This window comes from Denticeps clupeoides, unplaced genomic scaffold (genome assembly GCF_900700375.1).
Source record: "Denticeps clupeoides unplaced genomic scaffold, fDenClu1.1, whole genome shotgun sequence".
Classification (NCBI taxonomy): Eukaryota; Metazoa; Chordata; class Actinopteri; order Clupeiformes; family Denticipitidae; genus Denticeps; species Denticeps clupeoides.
In genome coordinates this window covers 106,988-130,842 of record NW_021630125.1, presented here as the reverse complement: position 1 = coordinate 130,842, position 23,855 = coordinate 106,988, and the positions used below count along the sequence as shown (strand labels likewise).

The 23,855-nt window shown below is 42.3% G+C and overlaps 2 protein-coding genes across 5 annotated transcripts; one reads left to right on the top strand and one right to left on the bottom strand.

Annotated features, from left to right (window-relative positions):
• Nucleotides 1-861: 861 nt before the first annotated feature.
• Nucleotides 862-11,296, bottom strand: LOC114784209 (sodium-dependent neutral amino acid transporter B(0)AT2-like). Of its 4 annotated transcripts, none has more exons than XM_028969437.1 (13): nt 11,079-11,296; nt 7,882-7,954; nt 7,738-7,804; nt 7,462-7,619; nt 6,561-6,681; nt 6,298-6,476; nt 6,086-6,196; nt 5,560-5,801; nt 4,972-5,137; nt 3,655-3,856; nt 3,354-3,513; nt 2,939-3,101; nt 862-2,402 (listed from the first exon to the last, which is right to left on the bottom strand). In XM_028969437.1, the coding sequence occupies exons 2-13, from the start codon at nt 7,921-7,923 to the stop codon at nt 2,103-2,105; spliced, it is 1,911 nt and encodes a 636-aa protein (XP_028825270.1). In that variant the 5' UTR covers nt 7,924-7,954; nt 11,079-11,296; the 3' UTR covers nt 862-2,102. The 4 variants fall into 4 exon arrangements, with proteins under 4 accessions (XP_028825270.1, XP_028825269.1, XP_028825268.1 ...); XM_028969436.1 differs by lacking the exon at nt 11,079-11,296 and adding an exon at nt 8,900-9,143; XM_028969435.1 differs by having other exon boundaries at nt 7,738-7,954.
• Nucleotides 11,297-14,326: 3,030 nt separating this feature from the next.
• Nucleotides 14,327-23,357, top strand: LOC114784214 (epidermal growth factor receptor kinase substrate 8-like protein 1). The gene is made up of 15 exons (XM_028969442.1): nt 14,327-14,465; nt 14,712-14,791; nt 15,022-15,080; nt 15,259-15,388; nt 15,538-15,626; nt 15,830-15,904; nt 16,655-16,803; nt 16,957-17,092; nt 17,176-17,225; nt 17,581-17,683; nt 18,104-18,229; nt 19,669-19,807; nt 20,123-20,288; nt 20,860-20,992; nt 23,041-23,357. The coding sequence occupies exons 2-15, from the start codon at nt 14,719-14,721 to the stop codon at nt 23,125-23,127; spliced, it is 1,515 nt and encodes a 504-aa protein (XP_028825275.1). The 5' UTR covers nt 14,327-14,465; nt 14,712-14,718; the 3' UTR covers nt 23,128-23,357.
• The last annotated feature ends 498 nt before the right edge of the window (nt 23,358-23,855 follow it).

Below are 23,855 nucleotides of genomic sequence, written 5' to 3'. Positions count from 1 at the left end.
TTTTTAATATGAAATATGAGATTAAACAGACACATCTGAGGGTGGTGGTAGCCTAGTGGGTAACACACTCGCTTATGAACCTTATGACACAGGTTACTATCCCGCTTACTACCACTGTGTCCCTACCACTTAACCCTGAGTGTCTCTGGGGTCTCTGTCCCTATAACTACTGACTGCAAGTTGCTCTGGATAAGGGTGTCTGATAAATGCAAATACATTTAAATACAAAACATATCAACAAGGAATGCATTGATCCGATCTGATTGGAGTCTCGCATTGATATAGCTGTGGTGGCCTAAGTTACTGCTTAACAAAGTAACAATTGGTTAAGGAAGCGGCCCCCTAATCAGAAATCAGAAGGTTGCTGGTTTGAATCCCAATCCGCCAAGGTGCCACTGAGGAAAGCACCGTCCCCACACACTGCTACCCGGGCGCCTTTCATGGCTGCCCACTGCTCACTAAGGGTGATGGTTAAAAGCAGAGGACACATTTTGTTGTGTTACTGTGTGCTGTGCTGTGTATCACAATGACAATCGCTTCACTTTCGCTGTTATATTTGCTGATCATTTGGACTGAACTTAATTGAATCTTGTTGAATGTTTTTGATATAATCAGTTTACATTTTGATTAATCAAGTTTGTTATCTCTAGTTTGTGATTTTAATTCCTGACAATTGTTGATTTTTCTATTTCTATTATCTATTACCCTGTCATTTTTGGACATGTTGTTACCAAAAATGCTGGAGCAGAAACATTTACTTTAATATTGTACTTAATTGTATACATAAGTTTGTGTAATTGTTATATTGTCTTTTAAGTACAGAAAACTGTATTTAAGTAAACAGAATAAAAGGCTACACCCTGCAGTAAAACAGTTTATTTGTTAAATACTGGTATCAGATCTGTACTTGGGATTGGCCAATATCCAAACTCCAGGTACTGGTATCTGTATTGAAACTGAAAAAGTCTCAATGTAACCATACAGCAGGTTTGTAACATGAAACAGAAGTTCTCAAAACTACAAGTTCTTTATATCTCAAAACTCAATGGCATTGAGTTACACTTTTAGCATCACTGTTATTACAATAATCCACAAATAAATACAAAAATAATCATGGACGCTGCACTGAATTGCAGCATAAGTAACAGGGGTGAACGGGCCTACCAAAAGGGATTGAATTCCAGCTCACCCAAACACAGCCAAACTCTGTATGGTTCAAGTCTAACTTTAGCAAACATAGCTAAATATATTAAACTTTAAATAACTAAATTTTACAAAATTACACCCAGCTATATAAAGACTGTACATGCCCAACATTTAAAATCTGCTTAACAAAGTAACAATTGGTATTATACACAGCACTGAATTTTTCCAAATAATACAATTGCACAGTGCACACAAGAACAAAATGCAAACCAAAATATGCTGTAACAAAAGTGATCCATGGTCTCATTTACGAGGAGACAGGGCCATTTCTGTTGCTGCTCCAAGACATGGAACAGTTTTCCACACACAAGATACTTTTAAGATTCATAAAAGAAAAAAAAAATTCAGCTGATCATTGGTGTCTCATGACAGTTGGCTTATTGCTTTACCTTTTTATTATTCAATGATTTTTGCTTTATTTAATTATCATAGTTTATGGTATTGTACAGTACATTGATGATTTGTTGAAAAGATAACTGGACAAGAGGATATTTTCCAATAAGAGCAGGACTGGTTTAAGAAACAAGGCAAAGAAAAGTTCCAGAACTGAATTACACGCAGCAGGGGGTGCTGTACGTTCCAAAAGTTCACACAGAACTAGACAATCATCTGTGTCATGGACATTTTGAGGTTAAGGTCGTTTCAACACGCTGTTCCCTTTTGGCACTTTGTTTGATCATTGATCATGGACTAGTGAGAAGTCCCTGTTTTTTAACTGCCATTTACATTTCATGACAGCTAGCATAACACACGGGATTGTCATTAAATTGCTGCAATTCATTAATAAACACATTGGCACCAATTAGGAATTGTGGTTTCCAGTTCTGATACACAAATTCGCTCAGACTGTGGCTCACGGTTCTTCAGTTCTCATTCGAGGAAGCCTCCATGTTCCCTTATACACTGCTGGATTCCTCCTCATCTTCCTGGTTAAGGAGTCGATAGTTCTCTTCAGCCACCGGAGAAAGGGAAGTGGAGTCCTGGGCTGCAACATCTGGGTCTTCAGTGCTACACCATGTATAGTTACCATTCTCCAAGCTATGGTTAGCACCGCCTCTCTGTCCGTGTGACCGTCTTAGGTTGCCCAGGAGTGTGTGGTGAATGTAGCAGATGGGAACAGGGAGAGTTGCAATAATGATGAGGCTGGTGAGAAGAGCCAGAGCCCAGCCTGGGTAAGCCAGAGTCACCTTAGATGCCTGAGAGAAAGAAGAATGATGGTGTCAAAGAAGTTTGACCCCTGACCATAACCGCCAATTCTCTGCAATGTAGAGCCCATTCTGGTCACTAATATTTAGTTATTTCCCCTGCTGATAGTTTTTCCATTGATTTAGTTTCATGGTCTTCATTCACAGAAGAACATTCATGCTGGAGCAGGTAAAGAACCTCACTCAATTACCAGAAGCTCATTATAGACTAGGTCTTATGTGATGCAGTATTAAGATTGTACATCCATGATACAAACAGTCCTGGTCATCAGTCCTAAAACTCTCAGAGCTGCAATGTTGCTAACCGAAGGATTATGGGTGCTGCTGAAGTCCCCTTTAGCAAGGTACCATCCTCACACACTGCTTCCCAGGTGGCTTTTATGGCTGCGCACTTGGGGTGATGCAGAGGGCACATTTCGTTGTGTCACTGTGTGTTGTGTCTCACAATGACAAAAACTTTCACTTCCAAAGCAGTAGGTGGGGATCAAACCCTTGTTCATTTAGTGTACCTGTGTGCATGTTCTCACCGTATCACGATCCCATGCGCTGTAAGAAGGGGTTTCAAAGAACATGTTTAGGAGGCTGGCACCCAGCAGGCCGATCATGGCCAGCGGACACACATACTTCCACAGGTATTTATAGATCAATGGAGGGTGCCACTGAAGCATTTTCTCGATGTCCTTCAGGAATCTGCAAAAGAAGAGAAATGTTCTTAAGGAAGACTGGCTGATAATAAAAAAAACTTGGAATAAACCACAAATCATGCTTTTAACTTAAGTATAAAAAACATAGATAAACAGAAGTTGTTCAGGGTGAGTACAAACTGTCAAACAGTGTTGAATCTGAACTGTATGGATTGAAGCAGTTCTGGAAAAAAAAAATGGATCCATGCCAGAACCTGTGGAGGGTGTGGTCAAAATGTTACTGCCATGCGTCACTCACCTGTCAGCCCCGTAGATCCAGGCAACGCTGAAGTTCTCAAACACAACGACAATGATGAGAGGGAGGGTGGCGGAGTAATCATCAAACATGGTCACAAAATAGTTCCCACAGCGCTGGGTGAAAAGCAGGCCAATACCAAAACCTACAACACAGCTGAACACTGCCAAACACGCAGACACACATATACACATACGCACACACACACACACACACACACACACACACAAGAAAAGACTAATTCATTTTGTACTGATCAGGCACGGCTGCAGACGGTTCATAAAGCAACGTGCGGCGTGTTCACCTGTGAAAAGCCTCTTGTGCTTCGCTATGGCGGTAAAGTGGTCAGCGAGGGGGGTGAGCATGCCCTCCATAGTGCCGAACATGGTGCTGAGGCCAAGGTTTAGGAGCATGAGGAAAAACATGGCAGACCAGAAGGGAGCGGCAGGAAACTGTGTCATTGCCTCAGTGAAGGCAATAAATGCCAAACCGGTACCGTCCACCCCCTGAGAGATAGCAGAGGAGAGAGGAGAAGAAACGCGTATGAGAACACAGAAGAGTTTAGAGCAAAGACTTGAGTAGGGAATGCCCAGCACATAGTATGTATTACATAATGTGTAGTATGTACAGTCCCTGACAAAAGTCTTGTCGCTTATATACTTTGTAGAAACACCAGCTATTAACCTGACTTTTAATTAATCAATTGGTATAAGAAACGAATCAAGACAGAAAGGTCTAATTTTGGCAAGACAAAAGTTTTGTCGCCAGATATTGAACATATTTACTGCAAATACAAACATTTCTCAGCAAATTAAGTAGTGGCGCTGTGAGATCCAAGTTGAATATCTTGTATGACTTCCATGAGGTTGAAGGACTGCATTGATGCGGTTTGGCAAGGATTCACACAATTTATTGATGAAGTCATCAGGAATAGCAAAGAAAGCAGTCTTGCATGCCTCCCAGAGGTAATCAATATTCTTTGGTTTCGTCTTCCATGCTTCCTCTTTCATCCTACCCCACACATGCTCAATGATGTTCATGTCTGGTGACTGGGCTGGCCAATGCTGGAGCCTCTTGATCTTCTTCGCCCTGAGGAAATTTGATTTGGAGATGGAAGTATGTGATGGAGCACCATCCTGCTGCAGAATTTGGCCTCTTTTATGGTTGGGAATATAAAAGGTAGCCAAGATTTCTTGGTATTTCAGTCTGCTGATGTTGCCTTCCACCCTGCAGATCTCTCGCACACCCCCATACTGGATGTAACCCCAGACCATGATTTTTCCGCCACCAAACTTCACTGTTTTCTGGGTGAATCTTGGATCCATGCGGGCTCCAGTAGGTCTCCGGCAATATTTGCACTGACTGTGGTGTAATTCAACAAAAGATTCATCTGAAAAATCCACCTTTTGCCACTTCTGCACTGAAACATTATTACAAAAGCTATAAAAAATGTAAAAAAAAAAAAATTGTACAAAAAAAATCTTGATTAGAAATATATTTCAGCAGCACTCAAGGTCAATTTGTACACAAGCGTCAAGGCTTTTGTCAGTGAGTTTTGTAGTACATCTAACAGTATGGTTAACACACTTAATAGACAAGAAGAAACGAAAAATTAGGTCACCTTGTTCATCTCAGTTTCCAGGCTGCAGTTGGAGAGGTTGAAGGGCAACTGGGCACCTTGCGAATGGTACCACTCAGTATATTCTTCAAGTGTCACATCAGAGTTATTAAACAGATGAGGGTTGTCAGATGTCACCAAGGACAGACCAGACACCAGCTGCAGATTCCTAAAAACCATTCCCCAACACACAAGCACAAACACACAATTGTTTCTTCAGCTCTCTCTAAGGAAAGCATAAAACAGAGGTGGATGATATCACTATTTTCTCAGATTTTACAGGCAATAGTCATAATCATCAAGGCTAACTGTTCAACTGTTCAGCCTTGTTAACAGGAAATTGGTTCTGGCTTACCCTGTTTAATTTTTGTAGATGGAGAGTATACAGGTTTTGCAAAGTTCATAATAACATCCATATTACAATTCTATTAGCAATTCAGCATAAATCAACCCCATATCAGAAAGCACAGCTAGCATAATGTGTAGAGTGGGGGAGATGTTCCGCATAATATGAAGATTATGATCTGTGATTAATATATGAATGTCATTTAGATATCAGACGCCACACATCTCTTGCGGACACACACTCACTCCCTGACGCAGTGCAAGGCGATGTTCTTGGCTCGGAAGCCAAGTACAGCAAAGACGACGAGTGAAGCAAGGACAGAGGTGAGGAAGTTGATTGAGGAAACCATAAGTGCATCGCGGTGGCAGTTGTTCTTTCTTGGGTTGTAGGAGGAGTACGCAATGACTGAACCAAAGCCAAGGCCCAGGGCAAAAAACACTTGAGTGGCAGCCTGTCGCCACACCTTCACACTCCCCCAGATCTCCAACTGAGAGAGAAAGACAGGGAGTTCGTTTGAGAATGGCTGCTACAAAATTTCACTGTATTATGAACTGTGTGTTCTATTAGTGACTACATGTATACCCACTGTGATTGGGCAGATATTTTGCCCACAGACATTTGTTTCCACATAAGAGTGTAAAAAAGGTGATATCAGCAAAAACAAAATGAATCACATTTACTCTTGATAATGAAGATACTTTTTTAATTCTACAAATTTTTGCAATTTAACAAGGATTCCGGAGCAGTGGGTATATGTGGACGGTACAGTACCTTGGGGTATAGCATGTAGATGATTCCCTCTGAAGCTCCATCCAACAGCAGGCCACGGATAAGGAAACATAAAAGCACGATGTACGGGAAGACAGAGGAGAAGTACATCACCTGAGAGGGAGGGGAGCAAGACGGTGAAGTATTTTCAGTAAACTCTCCTGGTGGGTGGGTCCTGCCCTGATACCAAATGGTGCAATGATGATCCAACTGACCTTTCCTGATGACTTGATACCTTTGAACATAGCAAGAAAAACGATGGCCCACGCGGCCAGCAAGCAGCCAGTGATTATGGGGTTAAATTCCCCAATCTGGTTAATTGAGTTGGTTATGTCCAGAGCTTCCCGGAACCAAAAATAGGTCGTTGGGGAGCTGAGTTCACACTCCTTCACCACTGTGACAGAGACAGAAATCATTTCAGACAACAGTCACTCCAGAGCTGAGAGTCTAACACCTGCATTTATTCCTTAGCCCATACTTGTGCCATTGAGCGTCTGTGGACATTTCTCCCATGGTAACGGGTTCTGGAAGGAGTTCCCCAGGTAGAACAGACTCCAGCTAATGATCACGTTATAATAAAGTGCCACAAAGAAGCACACCTGCCATGACATTAAAAAGAATTGTATTAATTATGCACAGATGAGACTTACAACACCAGCTTTACTTTTGACTGTGGATGCACCTAGTGCACGATTCATCAATTATAACCAAATCACAAAAAATTGAAGGATTAACAAACTTTTTAAAAGTTTGTTATGTGACCCTGTCTAGATTTCTCCTATTACTGCATATTTTTATCAGCTTTGCAAGGTCAACACATTCAATACCAAGCAAAGTTGGGCAGCATGGCAGTCACATCACAATAAATAAGCACCTTTACCAAGCCTCCTAAAACAGTGAAATTTTACCTTCACATCACCTGAATTTTTCTAAACAGTCCCACTGTGCACCACTTAACAACCATGCCAAACATGGTTTTTGTTTCAGGTATCTGAAAATTTGGTTAATTACGAATAGCAGCATGTGAGTCTAGCATAAGACCAAAACTACCAATAAGTATTGTCGCTACACTGGCCTAGCAGGTAAGGATTTGGAGCCGCAATCGGAAAGGTTGCCGAATCCCAAGCCGCCAAGGTGCCACTGAGCAAAGCACTGTCCCCACACACTGCTCCCCAGGCACCTTTCATGGCTGCCTACTACTCAATAAGGGTGATGGTTAAAAGCAGAGGACACATTTCGTTGTGTCACCGTGTGCTGCGCTGCAGTGTTTCACAATCACTTCACTTTTTGAGATGTATATGAAATCTGGTACAATCTGTGACTGTGAAACAGACCCTAATACACACGGTATAAAAATGCAGACCGATCCTCACACATACCACGCAGCTGGAGAAGCCAATCCCTGCCAGTTTAGGGGAAATCTGCTTCCAGACACCAATGCTGCCCTGTCGGATGCTCTGTCCAGCTGCCAGCTCCAGGAAAAACAAAGGAACCCCGACGAGCAGCATGAGAAGAATATAGAGCAGCATGAAGGCACCTGCAATCAGAACAAAAGGAAGTTGTCAAAGTATATTTCTCTCACATACACACATATACCCAGGGTCCGGTGTTCAGGAAATTCACAAAACATTTGGATTCGCTGATCACACACACACCTCCTCCATTTTGGTGGCACAAGTAAGGGAAGCGCCAAACATTTCCCAGTCCCACGCTGAAGCCAACCTGTGCCAGAACATACTCCAGCTTACTGTCCCACCCATCACGTGTGGTTACAACTGCAAATTCCTGCTCCTGTTCACCCGCTGCCATGTCGGTGTGCTGACCCTCTCCTGCCCCGGCATCTGCTGGCAATGGCGCTTTCTCCATCACAGCCTGTAGAGGTGTCAGGACACAATTAGTCAGATAACATGAAAAAAGTTCATTAGAGCAAGAAACTGAAATGTGGATGCCAGTGCTTTTCAGACCCATCAAGCAGTGTGTCTTGCTCAGAGACACAACGGTAGTAAGTGGGGTTCGAACCTGGGTCTTCTGGTTCTACCACCACCCTACTAGGTCCCACTGAGGTCCCCTTGAGCAATGCACCGTCCCCACACACTGCTCCCTGGGTGCCTTTTATGGCTGCCCACCGCTCACTAAGCGTGAAGGATTAGATGCAAAGGGCACATTCCATTGTGTGCACTGTGTGTTGCCTAAACGGGCAGTGGTGGCCTAGCGGTTAAGGAAGTGGCCCCGTAATCAGAAGGTTGCCGGTTTGAATCCCGATCCACCGAGGTGGCACTAAGCAAAGCACCGTCCCCACACACTGCTTCCCCGGGCGCCTGTCATGGCTTCCTGATGTGCTGTGCTGTGTATCACAATGACAATCACTTCACTAATACATTTTTTTTTTTTTTTTAAGCTGAAGGGTGTTTTTGGGGAGACATTTACTGACATTTACTGACAAAACGTGTCACCTATGTACCGATTACTTCTCTATCAGTAATTCTTTGTTTGGCCAGGCCCTGCTATGTGCCAATAATCACTTACTGCAGCAAAACACCAGTAGGCATCCGTTTGATGTCTGACACTGAACCGCCACTCAGGCCAAGTTGACAAAAAAGTTTTAGAAATGACCAGACATTTCCTAGTACATATAGACCTGATCACAATGCATGCGTTTTAATTAATTACTGTATTACAAATAATATTTTTTTATTCCATTTGTTTGAAAAATATCATCGCCAACATGACGATTTCGAACTTTTGCGAGATTCTTTGGAATGAGCACCTTTAATTAAGTAGAAGTGTATGTAGTAAACGTGTAGTAGTGTTGCCCACCTCCTGGGCTCGCTGCGCGATGCCCGATGTGTAGCGTGGTCCGACTTTATCTCCGCCTGTTTCTGCCCCCTCATGTGACTTTTTAGCGGCCTGTAATCCCGACGGCGATGGAGATGGAACGGGACCGATTCCGAACGCCGTTTCCGTGGCCGCCGCAAACGTTCATCTTCAACGCAAGACCACGCGGCGCCCCGATCACGCAACACACCACGACCCACTACTACTCCTCCTCCTCCTCCTGCGCCGCCGCTTCCGCCTCTCCCCTCTGCTGATGCAACCGACCACGTGACCACACGTCCGCCCCGCCAAGCGCGCCAAGCGCGGTCACGTGGTCCACGCACGCCTTTCAGTAGTAAACATATGGGGCGCCGAGCACCAGGTACAAGATGGATTTTATGGTAACTTGCGTTTTGCCCACAGAATGATAAACCTCTATCACATTTTGACGGCTTTACTTTGATTTCTAAAAAAAAAATCCACAAAAGGAAATTTTGTTAAGGACGAAAGTCATTTTGTACACTAAATGAAATTTTGTCAAGGATGAACAGTCAGTTCGTAGACTAATTGAAGTTATCAGATTCAGATTTTATTTGTCAGATACACCATCATACATAAGACATGCAGTGAAACGCATGTCGTAACGCATAAGGGTGGTATTAGCCTTACTTTCTTACTGATTGTAAGTCGATCTAGATAAGGGCGTCTGATAAATGTTGTAAATGTAAATGTAAAGAAAGTAGAAGCAGTGCCCGTCGGGAAAAAGTGCAGGTGCATTATCAACACGACACACATGAACGTATGATAAATGCATAAACATATAAGAACTATATGGGGAGAGTGTTATTTTGATATGAGTATCGAAAAGCATTTGAAGATGAAAAGTCCACAAATAGCATTTTATCAAAGACAATAAGTCATTTAGTCTTCAAAAAGCATTTTGTCACCAGAAGAAACATTCTGTTGTTGACCACATGTGTTTACATTTACATTAATAACATTTATCAGATGCATTAAAACAGACAATCAATAGTCTGATTGTGAATTTAGAGTAGAATTCTGGGGGTTAGCTGATTACTAGCTATGGATGAAGGCAGTGGTGACCGTTCTGGATCCCGAACCGCCAAGGTGCCACCGAGCAAGGCACCGTCCCCACACGCTGCTCCCCAGATGCCTGTCATAGCTGCCCACTGCTCACCAAGGGTGATGGTTAAAAGCAGAGGACACGTGTCCATTGTGTCACTGTGTGCTGTGATTGTCACAATGACAATCACTTCACTTTCAGGTAACTTTCTAATGAGGCCTGTGCACTAGAAAAGCATTTTTAGCCCAGTTTTAGCCCAATGCAAATAAAAATAGCATGCAGATGATTACTTCTTAAAATTGTGTGGTCATTTTGCTGAGCTTATATTAACTAGTTATTGCTATATGTTTTGCCAATTCAACAAGCTGCTGTTGTGTTTTATAACACTGGGTTACCATACGTCTTACTGATTGACACAATAAGTAAGGTCTTACTTATTCTTTTATTCTGGATATGTATAAGACATTCTGTTAATACTCTATGGGGCAACACAGCTGTCGATGAACCAGAAGAGCACAAAGTCACAGGTTCCAACAGCACTTACTAGCGTCCCTGAGCAAGTCACTTATCGTTGAATTTGTTTCAATATTTGTTTTAACAAAACCCCAAGTCACGCGTACCTTAGTTATAATCGTCCTCGAGCTTGACACCTGAGCCCCGGCCAAGAATCTAAAAATAAAACTTTTCACAAACTTGGTCGCTGGCTAGACTGTCCCACTGTGCGCTCACCAAACACTAACAAGGCGTCCTGCGTGATCTCTGAAGGACCCAACCTTTCCAGGAACGAATGACCGCTTATCCGACCAGTCACTGCACCGTCTGCTATTTCCTGCTGTATTATGTTAACCATTTGATTTTGAATTGTATCCCTCTTCTGCACAGAACAGAATAACATTTCATCTTTTTTACGCACGTGAGACACAGAGGATTAAAGCAGGGCTGATGCGACACATCTGACCACGGGGTGACCTCCAGGTCCTGCACCAGCACTCGTTCACGTCAGAATGGAGTGTAAACGAATTTAATAGTGTTTATATGACGCGGCCTGCCTCAGAACAAGGTCCTGGTGCAACAGACGGATGAAAAGTTCGGTCTTACCTTCACTCTGGACGCGGGGCTGCAGAGACGCACCTCCCCTCTCCTACAGTGTCGACTAACGGGGGGGAAAAACTTTCCACACCTTGTTTCCACGGGCCACTGCAGCGCAGCAGGGAGGTTTCTGCCTTATCACGGCGAGGAAACGCTCAGGAACGTCCGAGCCGGAGCCTGGACCGCGCTGAAACTTGCCACGTTGGAAACACTTTCCACTGTCAGTCACGCCGTGAAGCAGGACTTCAGCCAATCACGTCCGCGGAACTCGCCGAGCCTTCTGCGCCGCGGTGATGCGCGAAAAGAACCACATTAGTGAATCGATTCATTTCGTGACACGGTTCGCGTGTGCGAGTCATTGATTCATTCAGTAACGCTATGGATCGTTAAAAAAAATCTTAGTGTGCGATTGGGATTAGAAATACATTTTGTTTGTTAAATATTTAAATTCAGTATTATTATAAAAATCTAAAAAAAAGAATTATTTTTTGTTTCTATGGCAGCCATTCCATGTGTATTTTTTGACGCCAACTCCAAAACATTTTTTCAACATGAGCTGCTGGTTAACTAAATAATTTTATTTACTTTAACTATTTACATTTCATCCAACATATTGTTGGCCAACAACATTTTTGATTTTTGGAAATTTGATTAAAAGATAGCATGTGTTTGGCCATCACAGGAAGATCTTATCATTTACATTTACGTGTACGGAATTTGGCAGATGGTTGGGATGGTTTAGATCATTAGATCTTGCAAATTCTCACACTGGAAGCAGGCCAAAAAGGAGGAACTTCCTGTATTAGTTCTGTGAACTGTGAATATGGTTCTCCAAAATGAAAACTGCCTGTCATTAGACCGGTTGTGTAAATCACAATATTTGACCAAATAACTAAAAAAAAACAAAAAAACAAAAACAGTGTTAACTTTTATTAACTCAAATGAATACAGATGTACATTCCTTGACTCACAGTAAAGTGCATGCCTTTTTGACCTACAAGTACTATCCCTCTTCATATTTTACTCCAGGATCATCAAAAATAAGTTCATCTGCAAATATTCTCTTCTATCTCTGCCTCAGGGACGGGGATATGAGGGAGTACACGAAGGAGGTTAATGACTCTGCATCACTCTAGCAAGCAAATAGTCACTTACTCACAATCTAGTTTCTCCCATGTCTATCAGGGGAGAAATTGTTAAGATTTTGCCCAAGACTACAAATATACTTCTTGTGAAAACTCATTTAACATCTGTAACAGCCTGCTGTGGATTTTTTATGAGTCAGTGGTGGCCAATGCAAACTTTACTGCCACCTCTCTTTGGAGTGGTAATGTGAACTGATCAAAAAAAGCTATGTCATGTTATTGATGAGCAATTTGAGGCCTTTGCTGCTGTGACTAAAAGGAAAACACATGCTTAGTTATAGCAGTACAACGTGCAGTGAAATGTTTCCCAATGAACCACTCAAACCACCAGTTCAGTTACCCTAGTGGGTAACACACTTGCCTATGAACCCAGGTTCAAATCCCACTTACTATCATGGTGTCCCTGAGCAAGACACTTAACCCTAAATTGCTCCAGGGGGGGACTGTCCCTTTAACTACTGATTGTAAGTCGCTCTGGATAAGGGTGTCTGATAAATGCTGTAATTGTAAATGTATTATCAGCTCATACTAATTTGAAACTAACATTTACTATAGCGACCCCTAGTGATCTGATTCATTTATTTGTTCATTAATGTATTACACATTATCTTATTTAAGTAGCACAGCGATTGCGATAATTGTTCGGTGTTTAATTTAGTGAATTAATAAATTCCTTGAAAATAAGGGAAACGTTTATGTATCATTCAGTTATAACTATGAAATGGAATTAATATTTAACACTAATGGTAATGCACATTTTAAATTGATTACTCAGTGAACATTGGGTTGAAATTTTATTTCTACATTTCTTTTTTCTAGATTTGAAATCACATTGTTAGATGTTAGAAAGTAGATTCACTCATGTACTATTCATTTCTGCTTATTCCTAAGCAGAGTCATGCCTGCCAGAGCCTGTCCTGAGCAAGACAATTAACCCTGAGTTGTTCCCTGAATGCAGACACACCATTCACTCACACATGCACACATATGGAAAATGTAGAGTCACCGATTCACATGGTGCGCAAGGTTGGTGGGAGGAAACCTGGAGGTTCCGCCCCTGGCAAGATACCACCCTGCGAGGTCACCGATATCAAATATCACCGCTGCCCGTGCCAACAAAGGGAAAGCATGCCAACTCTGCAGTCATAAAGCTCACGAACTCATGACCTTGGAGATGTGAGGCCACAGCACTGTGCATGGTCACTGTCACTGCATTCTTTAGAAATGAGACATTTTTCCCAAACGATGCAGCCCTTGTTTAAATCAGGACCTGTGATATCAAAAATAATCCCAATATGATTTTCTTTTCTTAGAGTCACGCAGCCTTAATGAGAGTTTTTTTGTAATCCAATCAGCAGAGAAAAGTTCATAAAGTGCAGACAATGGTCTGTCTGGGCAAGCAGGAAACGTGGGGGAAAGGTAGTGATTTCAGAACGCTTCATTGCTGGGGTTGTTCAAAAAGTCCACACATACAAGGAGAACATGAGTGAAAGAAAGGTGCTCTGAATCATAGTTCGGGGATGACGTCCAGCATCTAACTTCCATTCAAGAACTGTGAAACCTGAAAGTTGTTCCTCCAGCATGTGCACTTCTTGTCACAGCGAAATCATCTGTGTGTCAGCATGTGACCGTGGAATCGCGTCACCAGACAGTCCCAACACATGATCGCTGTGATATTACATGCTGAGCTTGTAGGCGGTGTCTGATGACCTCATGGCAGCAGTGTCACAGCATGCAGCCCGAACAAGGAGGCTCCACCCCAATGAGAGCAGGCGCTGTCCTGACACATCACTGGAAATCTTCACCATGGAAACACGGAACGACACAGCGAACAATGCACCATGCAATCACTTGGAACATCTGACTTATTTAATACAACATCTTCACAAATACCCCAAAACAAAACCCTGTAGGGGAAGAGAAATCAGTGTTCCCAGGGCAAGAAGGGTTGCAGCCTAGTGTTGTCCACAAAACAACGAACAAGTGTTCATTACTGTGTACAGTATGGACATTTCACACTAACAATGCGCAGAGAGAGAGAGAGAGAGAGAGAGAGACACTGAGAGTGAGACAGGTGAGAGCGAGAGAACCGGTGCTGTTAGGAGTGGAACAACTCGTTCTTCCGGTTCTACATAACTTAAGAAGGTGTGACAGAGAGAGAGAGAGAGAAGCACGGTCCTGGATACAGTTGGGGCGAGACTGGAGGACTGAGAGACATAAGGAACGGAGCCGGAAAACTCCCGACACCAAGGTGGGTTCCCATCCAGACCGCTGTTTGTATGGATTTGTACGTTCCATGTGTTCCTTGTGGGATTTTGGTGTGCTTGAGGAACAGCAAACAGACGATTGTCCTAATCCCAATCAGTGACTTCAAATTCTTGTTTTGACTCTACCTTTGAGGGACACTTGTTTTTTGGATATTCACTGTGTGTACTTCCAAAATCGTTCTCCGAAGTGGGAGTAATAACTTTCATAACTTTGATTGTCTGATTTGCAGGACCTCCATGGAACATCACAGTATTCCGAATCCTCCCTACGCACCGGCCCCCAATCCCCCTGCTTATCCTGGGATCAGAGGTAAACACAAATACACACATTCACACACACAAATGCACACAAAGTCAAATGTAGGTCACATACTGAAGCAAATGTCTCAGCTTTTTTTTCTGCAGGGCCGTATTCAGTTTCTTCGGTATTTAATGTCAGTTCTTCTGTACTGAGTCGCCCTTCCTCTTGATTCTGTGATCGAATAAGCAATGGAACTGATTTACCCATGAACCCAATGCCTTCACCTCCCCATTTGACAGCAAATGGAGCAGCCAATGGCCAGCCTGACAAGTCTTTTCTACGAGCCCAAAGAGAGGTGGTGAGTGTTTGTGTGTGTGTGTGTGTGTGTGGGTGGGTGTGAGAGGTATGAATTTCACAGAACAGTTCACTTACAGTATCTCAGTGGTGTTTTTTTTGGCGTGCAGGAACAAAAGTTCACTGTAAAAATGTGACCAATAGATTCACCACATCCTTTGCGCTCACCCTCCTCTGCCCAGGATACCCTGAATCACTGCTTTGATGATATTGAGAACTTCATGGCCAAACTACAAAAAGTGGCCGAAGCTCAAAGCATCCTGGACCAGAGGAACAAGAAAAAGAAGAAAAGCCGAAAAAAAAGTGCAGAAGGTAGCGGAGAGACAGATACACAAACACAAACCTTGCTTCCTAAACACCAGCTCTCGTCTCGGAACAACTCGTCATGTTTACTGTATGTATGTGTTCTGTGCGTGTGTTTGTGTGGACGAACCGAACGTGCATGTTTTGTTTTTTTGTAGACGATCTTCTGTCTGCAAGAGCTAAGCCTCCGTCTGAAGAGGAATTTATTGACATTTTCCAGAAATTCAAGTACAGCTTCTGTCTGATGGTACGTGAAACTGCATTATATACACTTACACACACACACAAACACTCATTTCTATCACATGTTGCAAAGCAAGCAGCGGAGCTGCGCATGTGACACACCTCGGCTGAAGAATGTTGTGTGCTGACGTGGGTGTGTCCAGCTGCGTCTGTTCTGTGCCTCATTGGTCATAATTATATTTCATAAATTCATCATCTGATTGACAGGCTCGTCTGAAGTCAGTCATCTCCAACCCCAACTCGGAGGAGTTGGTCCACCATGTCTTCAGACCTCTAGAAATGGTGAGAGAACTTTTTGCTTTGGTTTATTTGCACACCTTAATCAAGCTAAAAGGATAGTTGATATTTGTCAATATGCTTTTGTATTATTTGTATTAAATACAGAATAAGTATATAAAAAAAATTCCCTTGACCACCAACCAACAGGTGACCACCAAGTACCATGTTTAGGATTCAGGGTTTATAAACTTGCTTCCCTGACAAGTCAATCAGACTGGAATGGAAGTGCGAACGTTGTCAAGGATCCATAACAAGTCTAGTTGCATTTGAAATAACCTTTTTGGAACCTTCCACTGGTCATAGGGTTTGGGTTGGAGCTAATCTCAACTGATACCAACCTGACCTAACATCAGCATCATTTCGGTGTTATACTTTATGTCTGGATTTGTATCAGATCCCACTGGACTCTACCCTTCTGATCAGCACCCAGTTGAGCATGTGTCACAATGTCGGCATCGACGAGGGACGCAAACAGGAGCCCATGGAGTGTTTGTCCAAGGCCTTGCCTTAGCATTCAGATTAGCCCAAGTCAAACATTCTGCTTTTATACACCAGTATCACTTGAGTTAGAGCACGCGCGCAAATACAAAAATGCAAACACGTGAATATAGGCGCCATTAGTGGTGTGTGTACAGCTGCTGCTTAATTGTAAAGCCGCTCTGTGACTATAACAATTGTAAAAAACCACTACACAAACACAAAGATATAGCTTGTGTTGGACGTTATCTTCCAATGATTGTGTGTGTTCTGTAGATGGTGAAGGCCACAGGTGGCCCAGCGCTGGCTCTGAGGGTACTGAGTCCAGCAATGACCACGGGAGCAGTCAGTCTACTGCAGAACACCCTCTCAGATGAAGAGAAGCAGCTATGGCGATCTCTGGGAACCTATTGGACAGAACCTCGGTCAGAAAGAGACACAAACACACACATACACATGCACGTTAGCTGTGAATTAGGATTTAGTCCCACCATCATTGGGCGGCAGTGGTATGGAGAGCACCAGTCTTCAATCATCAGCAGCCTGCTGATACTTCTTTTTCCCTTGCTATGTCTCAGTTCTCAGCTCCCGGGTAACGTCCCTCCATACTCCCCCGTGTTCCTGAATGGATGGAAGCAAGAAGGGTTAGGTGAAGATGCACATGACCCTGTAGAGGCCCAGCACAGACAGGAAGAGGAGAAGGATAGGCTGCAGGTAACCATGACATCGAGAAGACAATCCCAAAACCTCAAAATAGACAGTGATTTCTGAAAGTTTTAAATCATCTCTCTCCCCAGGTACTGAGCTCTCACACAGCAGTGACCCCAGCTCCAGCGATTGATGACATGTAAGAGTTTTATAGTCCATTACCTCACACATCTCACCATCAGTACCAGTATAAACCCTTACAGCGAGCAGCATAGAACCTCATACAGGACAGTACCTTACAACACAGAAGCCCATTAAGTCAATACCTGATGTGGTTTGGCACACAGTACAGTAACTCATGCAGTCAAGAATAGTGCAGAACAGCATGGTACGGTACTACGTCAAGTTCCTCACAATACATAACAGTATCTCATATTTCATCACTGTTTGACTCCTTGTATTTTAATTTTTTTTTCATATTTGATATTGTTATTTTTGTTCAATTGTGTCTTTTCAGTCAGAAGTAACTCTCTCTCTCTCTCTCTCTCTCTTAGAGATGGGGTTCCTACTAAAGGAGAGAGGCTCTATAGTTGCACTTATGACTTTGTGGCCAGAAACAACAGCGAACTTTCCGTTTTGCAAGGCGAGACCCTAGAGGTACACATTCCCATATTTTCTTTTTCCACATTTCACACAATGGCTAAAACACTAAGCACTCTCATTTGAACAATTCCAAATCTCTTCATACACATTTTCTCATGGTTCCACCTCCTTTCCCATCATCACTTTCACCTGTAGCTATTGTAATGCTTTAGTTTCAACGATGCCTTAAGGGCCCATTAGGCTTCTAGCCTCGCCCAAAACAATCAGTAACCATTCAGTTCAGTGCACCAACAATTCAGAATGTTTACTGGCTGCCATGTGTGCTTGAGAAAACAGTGTTTGATTCTTTAATGCCAGTTCATGGAGCATGAAAGCCATTTTGTTTGTTAGACTTGTATTCATCGATCAGCCTTAGTGTCATGTCTTACTGGCTATGTCATTGGTGTCTTGATCATTTTTACTTCTCGTTGGTAGGTGATTGAGTCTTCTAAACGCTGGTGGAAGTGTCGGAATCGCTTCAATGAGGTTGGCTTTGTGCCATCTAACATCCTGGAGCCTATTGCCCATATCGAGAGTCCCAAAATGAACCTAACACCAAAGGTAGGACTCACTTTGACACACAAACACACCTATTACCGGATCATATGACGATGTGTCATTTGTCTGAATGTAATTAGGGTAATTTGGGTGCTAGTAGCCTAGTGGGTAACACACTCGCCTATGAACCAGAAGACCAGGTTCAAATCCCACTTACTACCATTGTGTCCCTGAACAAAACACGTCTGATAAATGCTGTAAATGTAAATGTAATATTTTGTTAGGAAAAAAATGTTACACTAGTCACATTTACAGTAACCTTAAAATGGCCCAAATTGCACATGGAATCATTTCTAAAAGGAAAACTCCCATTTAATGCAAAAAGGTATTCTCATGAGGTGGAACCAGGCTATTTGAAAAGCAATATATTGAATATACTGAATACACATTTAGAGTCACGTCATTCTAAAATGTTGTGCTATGTCTGGGTAGACCACCTCCAAGTAATCCCTCATACGTGGTCACTCCCATGTATCAGGGGCTTGTCTGCATCACCTGTCATATACATTGACAACCCTTGCAGTTGTGACCCTCCATAGCCATGAATGACTTGTCAGAGAGCAAAATCCTTTTTTCTGTGTACATTTTGTGGCATGGCTGTTTTACATGCAATGTTACCCAGCCACTTATTGTATACTGTTATATATGAACAACATTAGTAATACACTGATGAAACAAATAAATAAGCCAACAAACAACTTAGATGGTTGGAGTGAGTTTGGGTTGTCCCAGTTATTTACTGTCTCTCTCTCTGTTACATGCTGGTTGTGACACAGTTTGAGCCGTGGCTGCAGTTTGTCCTTCTCATGATTCTGTTATCATGTATCAGTAATTGAATAAATTGTAGCATGATACAGTTGAGTTTATTGTGCAGGGTATTTCTGTTCCCCTGGAACAGAAATTGAATCTCTGTCTCAAATTCTCTTAAAGTGACACACTAGTATTTGGGTAGATAGCATGTTTTGCATACATTTTTTGTATTAACTTTAATACTCACTGAGCTCCCATTTGGCAAGGATCTTATTCAGATTATCTCTCAGCATATTCTTGCCAATTTAATGCCCTCTGGAGAGCATTTTTGGATCACTGTCTAGATCAGATCATTTGTTTATTTCTCATGCTTAAGCAGTATTGAAAGATCTTTTCTCAGTCAGTGTTGTCAGTGTAAATGGGCATAATTAACCTAACTGCATTTGTGTGTGTTCTGTCCTGTATCCTCAGCATGGCTCAGTATGACCCAGCATGCTACATTTCACATGGAATCAGCACTCAGGCTATGCCCCTTGCTTACAATAAAGCGTACCATGCTTATTTTTATACTGAAGTACCTGACAGTAAAGTACTGAAATGTCTCCAACAATCAAATCAAAGTAGAAAAATGCACACAACCTTTCAGGATTCCTCAACCTTTCAGGAGTCTTCACATGACTTTGACTCTGTAGGCACCTGCAGCCCCTCCCATGCCACAGCGATTCTCCTACGCCCCCCCGAGTCCACCCACTCTTCCATCTGACATCACCAAAACGAGACCTCGCAGCATTGCAGTGCCGCAACACATGCCCGAAACAGACTCAGACAAAGGTACACATTCTCATGCACTCACGTACATACACTAATGTAAATGAGTGGCTGTAATACTCAGCTATACTTTCTCATGCACTATATCTAACCATCTCACATTAAAACTAATCAAATCACATAGTTTGCTATGTGTGAGTGAGAAATTCTTTTTCTCATTAGACATTACGGAAATCGTTTTTGTGTGGTCTTCAAGTTAGTTACCATTTGTGGTAGACATCAAGTCGGCTTCTCATACATGAGTACATGAACATAGCTGGTAGCCATGCTCAAGCCGAAACATGAACTATGTTCTCTTGCTCGTCTGTGTCTGTTCAGTGATGTTGGTGAATGATGAGCTGCTGCAAAGGCTGACAAATGGGAAGGCTGGATCCGGTCGACAGCTGGTCATACCGAAGTCTGCTGACACATCTGCACCACTGGACTACCATTCTCCACCTGCTGAGGTGGAGCAGTGGCTGAGGGCCAAAGGGTTCCATGAACCGTGAGTATTAAACACAATTTCACAACACACTTCTTCACAATTATATTTAAGCACAAGTGTACACACAGAGCTCACACCCCTTCTGATTCATAATGGCATCTCTGGAGCTGAGAGCATAACGTTCCATGAGTCATCCAGCCATGAGAACTGCTCACTGTTGCCTTGCTCATGTCAGATGGTATGTTTAAAAACATATCTATAAAATATGTTTTTGGATGGTGCATTCGAAAAGTGTAACCTGCTGGTGTGGCCGGTGAGGGCTTTGCATAGCTATGTTAGGGTATTTATTAATTTATTCATTATTTATTTATTATTTCATGATTTAAACATGTCTAAAATGTAATTAAAAAGAAACGTGCCATATGACAATTTTAGAATAAATGCAGAGCTGTTAAATGCGTTAAATCCACATTTTGTTGTATTCACCTTCACTCCAGTCAAAATTAATTGGGAATAGTCAGATTTGGGAATAATAATAGAAAAGTGCTATGTGAATATTTTATTTTATTTCATTGTTTTGCACAACTTAATGCATTCGTATGTTTTTGTGTGTATATGTGTGTGCAAGCAGAACAGTGCAGTGTTTGGGAGTGCTGACTGGGGCACAGCTCTTCTCCCTGAAGAAGGAGGAGCTGCGTGCTGTAATTCCTGAAGAGGGCGCCAGGGTCTACAGCCAGATCACCGTGCAGAAAGCGCTGCTAGAGGTGAGACATTAAAAAGATCATCGATCAATCGGATCACAAAGACTTTATTTATGTAGCACTTTTTCGACAATACAAGTTGCTCAGCAATATAATACAGCAGTAAAAGGCCAATAATTTGTAACAGTACAACAGTAAATTGAAAACATTAGGCCTGAATATATTAATAGAGATATTTACTGTTCCTAAGGCTGTACTGAAAGTGAGGTCCATAAACACTACATGTCACTTGCCCATATTTCATTGTCTTGGAAATAAATAGCAAGAGGCCAGTGTCAGGGCTGTACATGAGCAACATTTCTGAATGTGAGCTGGTATAACTGAAGTGGGTGGATGGTGAAGAACCTGCACTGGATATTAGTCAGATGTTTGACAAAATGGATTAAAAGCAGCTCCTTGAGAACTTAGCTTTGGCTTCAGTGCTGAATACCCAACTTTTTTTTTTGGTGCCTCTAAGCTTTCTTTAGGTCTGTAGGCCATGAGCTTTATGGCTCATCCAAGCGGTGTGGGGGTCCATGCTAAAAAACAGAAGGTCAAAGAGCTATTCAGTTCATCCCCAGTTCAACCCCCCAACACACAGACTTTAAACCAATGTTTCTCAAACTTTGGAGCCTGCTTCTGTACCAATCTGCACCAAAATTCAGTCAGATCAGTCAGAGACAGCGCTTCTGTCTCTGACCACCCCTTAAATTTATAACATGCCACTTGTTTCATCATTCTACGAAGTTCAGCAGTCCTGTCCTTTATCACATACACAGACACACACACATTCATTATGAGAGTTTGCAATACTTCATGTGTTCAATGCAAGCAAATGTGGATTCTTTCTTTTGGAGGCGTTCATCTTGTAGGATGCAGTGCCCTGCAGCCCCAAAAACTGGCACGAGTGGTCCTCGGGACAAATAAGTTTGAGAAAGGCTGTTTAAAACCACCATTCATCCAGCTCTCCTTCCCTCTCTGATGAACACAACCACTTTCACATCTTCAACCAAGTGATTTGTTTTCGGCACCACCCTGAAGATGGTGAATGAAAGGAATGCTGCTGGTCCAGGTGGAACACCAGGTCATGTGATTAGAGCCTGTGTAGCTGACTGGGGTCAATTGCCATTTTCCACCTGTCCCTGACCCAGGCAGTCATTCTCACAAGCTTCATGACTCCCATAATTGTGCCAGTGGCGAAGCACCACAATGCCACAACTGTCAACAATGGCACTTTTATGTTAGACAAACTCTTCTGACCTTTAAACCATGAACTTGGCCCTGTTTAAATCAGTGGAGCTGTCGTGGAGCATGTATCTAGCTTCAAGCTCCTTAATGTCCACTCTATCTTGGTTCTTGAACAATTTCACTCACTCAAACCAGGGCACTTCCGGGCACAATTTCATCATAGTCAGAAATGAGCAATGGTTCCTTTGCTTCCTGAGGAGCATCACAAATGTCCAGGAATACAAGTGAACTTCTGCTGCTGAACCTTTGAAAGTGCACTAACTAACTGTATCTCAGTTTATGCAAACTGCTCTGCAGATTTGAGGTATTTTAGACATGTGATGAATCTTTTGGATTAATGTCCTAACAAAAGATATTTTGAACTCCTACTATCTGGTAAATGTTACTGAAATACTGAGAACCCCACATCACAAGCATCATTGTTTATGCTGACATTTGTACTGCCTTTATTGTAGTATTGTAGAATTTTACATATCTTGCCTACGCTGTTGAAACTTCCTCCATGCAAACACACACAAAGAGTCACTTTCCAAACACGCTGCTTTCAGGCATTTCATATGTATTACATTACATAAACTAATTGAAATGTATATTGCTAACTGATACATTAGAAAAATTACCTAATCTGCCAACCTTCACTGTAATGTCTACCCAAACTGGCAAATTCATCTCAATGCGAACATTGAAACTTTGTACATGCTGTTAAATATTTTGTTCTTTGTACTTCTGTTTTTTAAATGTAATCTTAAATTGTAACCTTAAATTTTGAGTACAAATTTGAATACAATAAGGGGTTGCAGTCATCCTCATCTTTCCTTTTCCAGGATGCAAGAAAAGCCACAGAGTTGGAAGCGGTGATGGAGAAACAGAAGATGAAAGTTGATCTTAAAATGGAGAGCGGGACCTTATAAAACTTGGGACTCGCTTGTAATCACCTTCATACTCATGCACAATGACTGCCTCATGCTTGCAAAGACATCCATTCCACACTTTCACGCAGCAAAAGAAACACATTTGGAAAATGCTTTGTAAATCATTCTATTTTATTTGTTATATTTTGTTGCTTCTATGATGCACTTTCAATCAAACAATGAATCCCCCATGTATAAACATTTAATATAGATGATGATACAGATGCTTATCCAAAGTGTTTTTCATTTTTCAGTAGTAATCTAGTTGTGATCTCTAAAGATTTAAATTTTTATTAAAAAAATTGTATAATTTTTATTCACATCTGACCCTACATGTAGATAGCTGAAGTATAGTGACAGCCATCTGAGTGAAAAACAGCACAAAATAAAGAACAAACATTCCATGGTGCCAGTGGCGGTTTTTGAAATGGGCAACATGGGCGGTTGCCCAGGGCGGCATCATGGTAGGGGCAGCATTAGGGGCATCTGCAATTTTTTTTTGCATGCGCCCATGATGCCCTGACATCATGATTGCATGGTCACTATCCCCCGTTTGCGGCAAGTAAGGGCCGCAGAGGTAGGGGCGGCGGGAGGTTCTCTGACTGGCTGGAGCGGGAAATAATAACCTGCTCAGAAAATAAAACACGACACTGAAGTATCTTTGTATTCGAATAGTCAGTTCCACCTCAAATACTGCTCAGCAGGCTGTAATATTGCACCTTAAGGGT

What these genes read in the sequence shown, in the direction of transcription:
- LOC114784209 (XM_028969435.1), bottom strand. Translation starts at nt 7,948, where the DNA reads ATGGAGAAAGCGCCATTGCCAGCAGATGCCGGGGCAGGAGAGGGTCAG. An exon ending in TGGATCTACGGGGCTGACAG is followed by an intron (nt 3,102 to 3,353) that starts GTGAGTGACGCA and finishes CTTCTTTTGCAG; the next exon opens with ATTCCTGAAGGACATCGAGA. An exon ending in GCGCATGGGATCGTGATACG is followed by an intron (nt 2,403 to 2,938) that starts GTGAGAACATGC and finishes TCTTTCTCTCAG; the next exon opens with GCATCTAAGGTGACTCTGGC.
- LOC114784214 (XM_028969442.1), top strand. Translation starts at nt 14,719, where the DNA reads ATGGAACATCACAGTATTCCGAATCCTCCCTACGCACCGGCCCCCAAT. An exon ending in GCTCCAGCGATTGATGACAT is followed by an intron (nt 17,226 to 17,580) that starts GTAAGAGTTTTA and finishes TCTCTCTCTTAG; the next exon opens with AGATGGGGTTCCTACTAAAG. An exon ending in AAATGAACCTAACACCAAAG is followed by an intron (nt 18,230 to 19,668) that starts GTAGGACTCACT and finishes TTGACTCTGTAG; the next exon opens with GCACCTGCAGCCCCTCCCAT.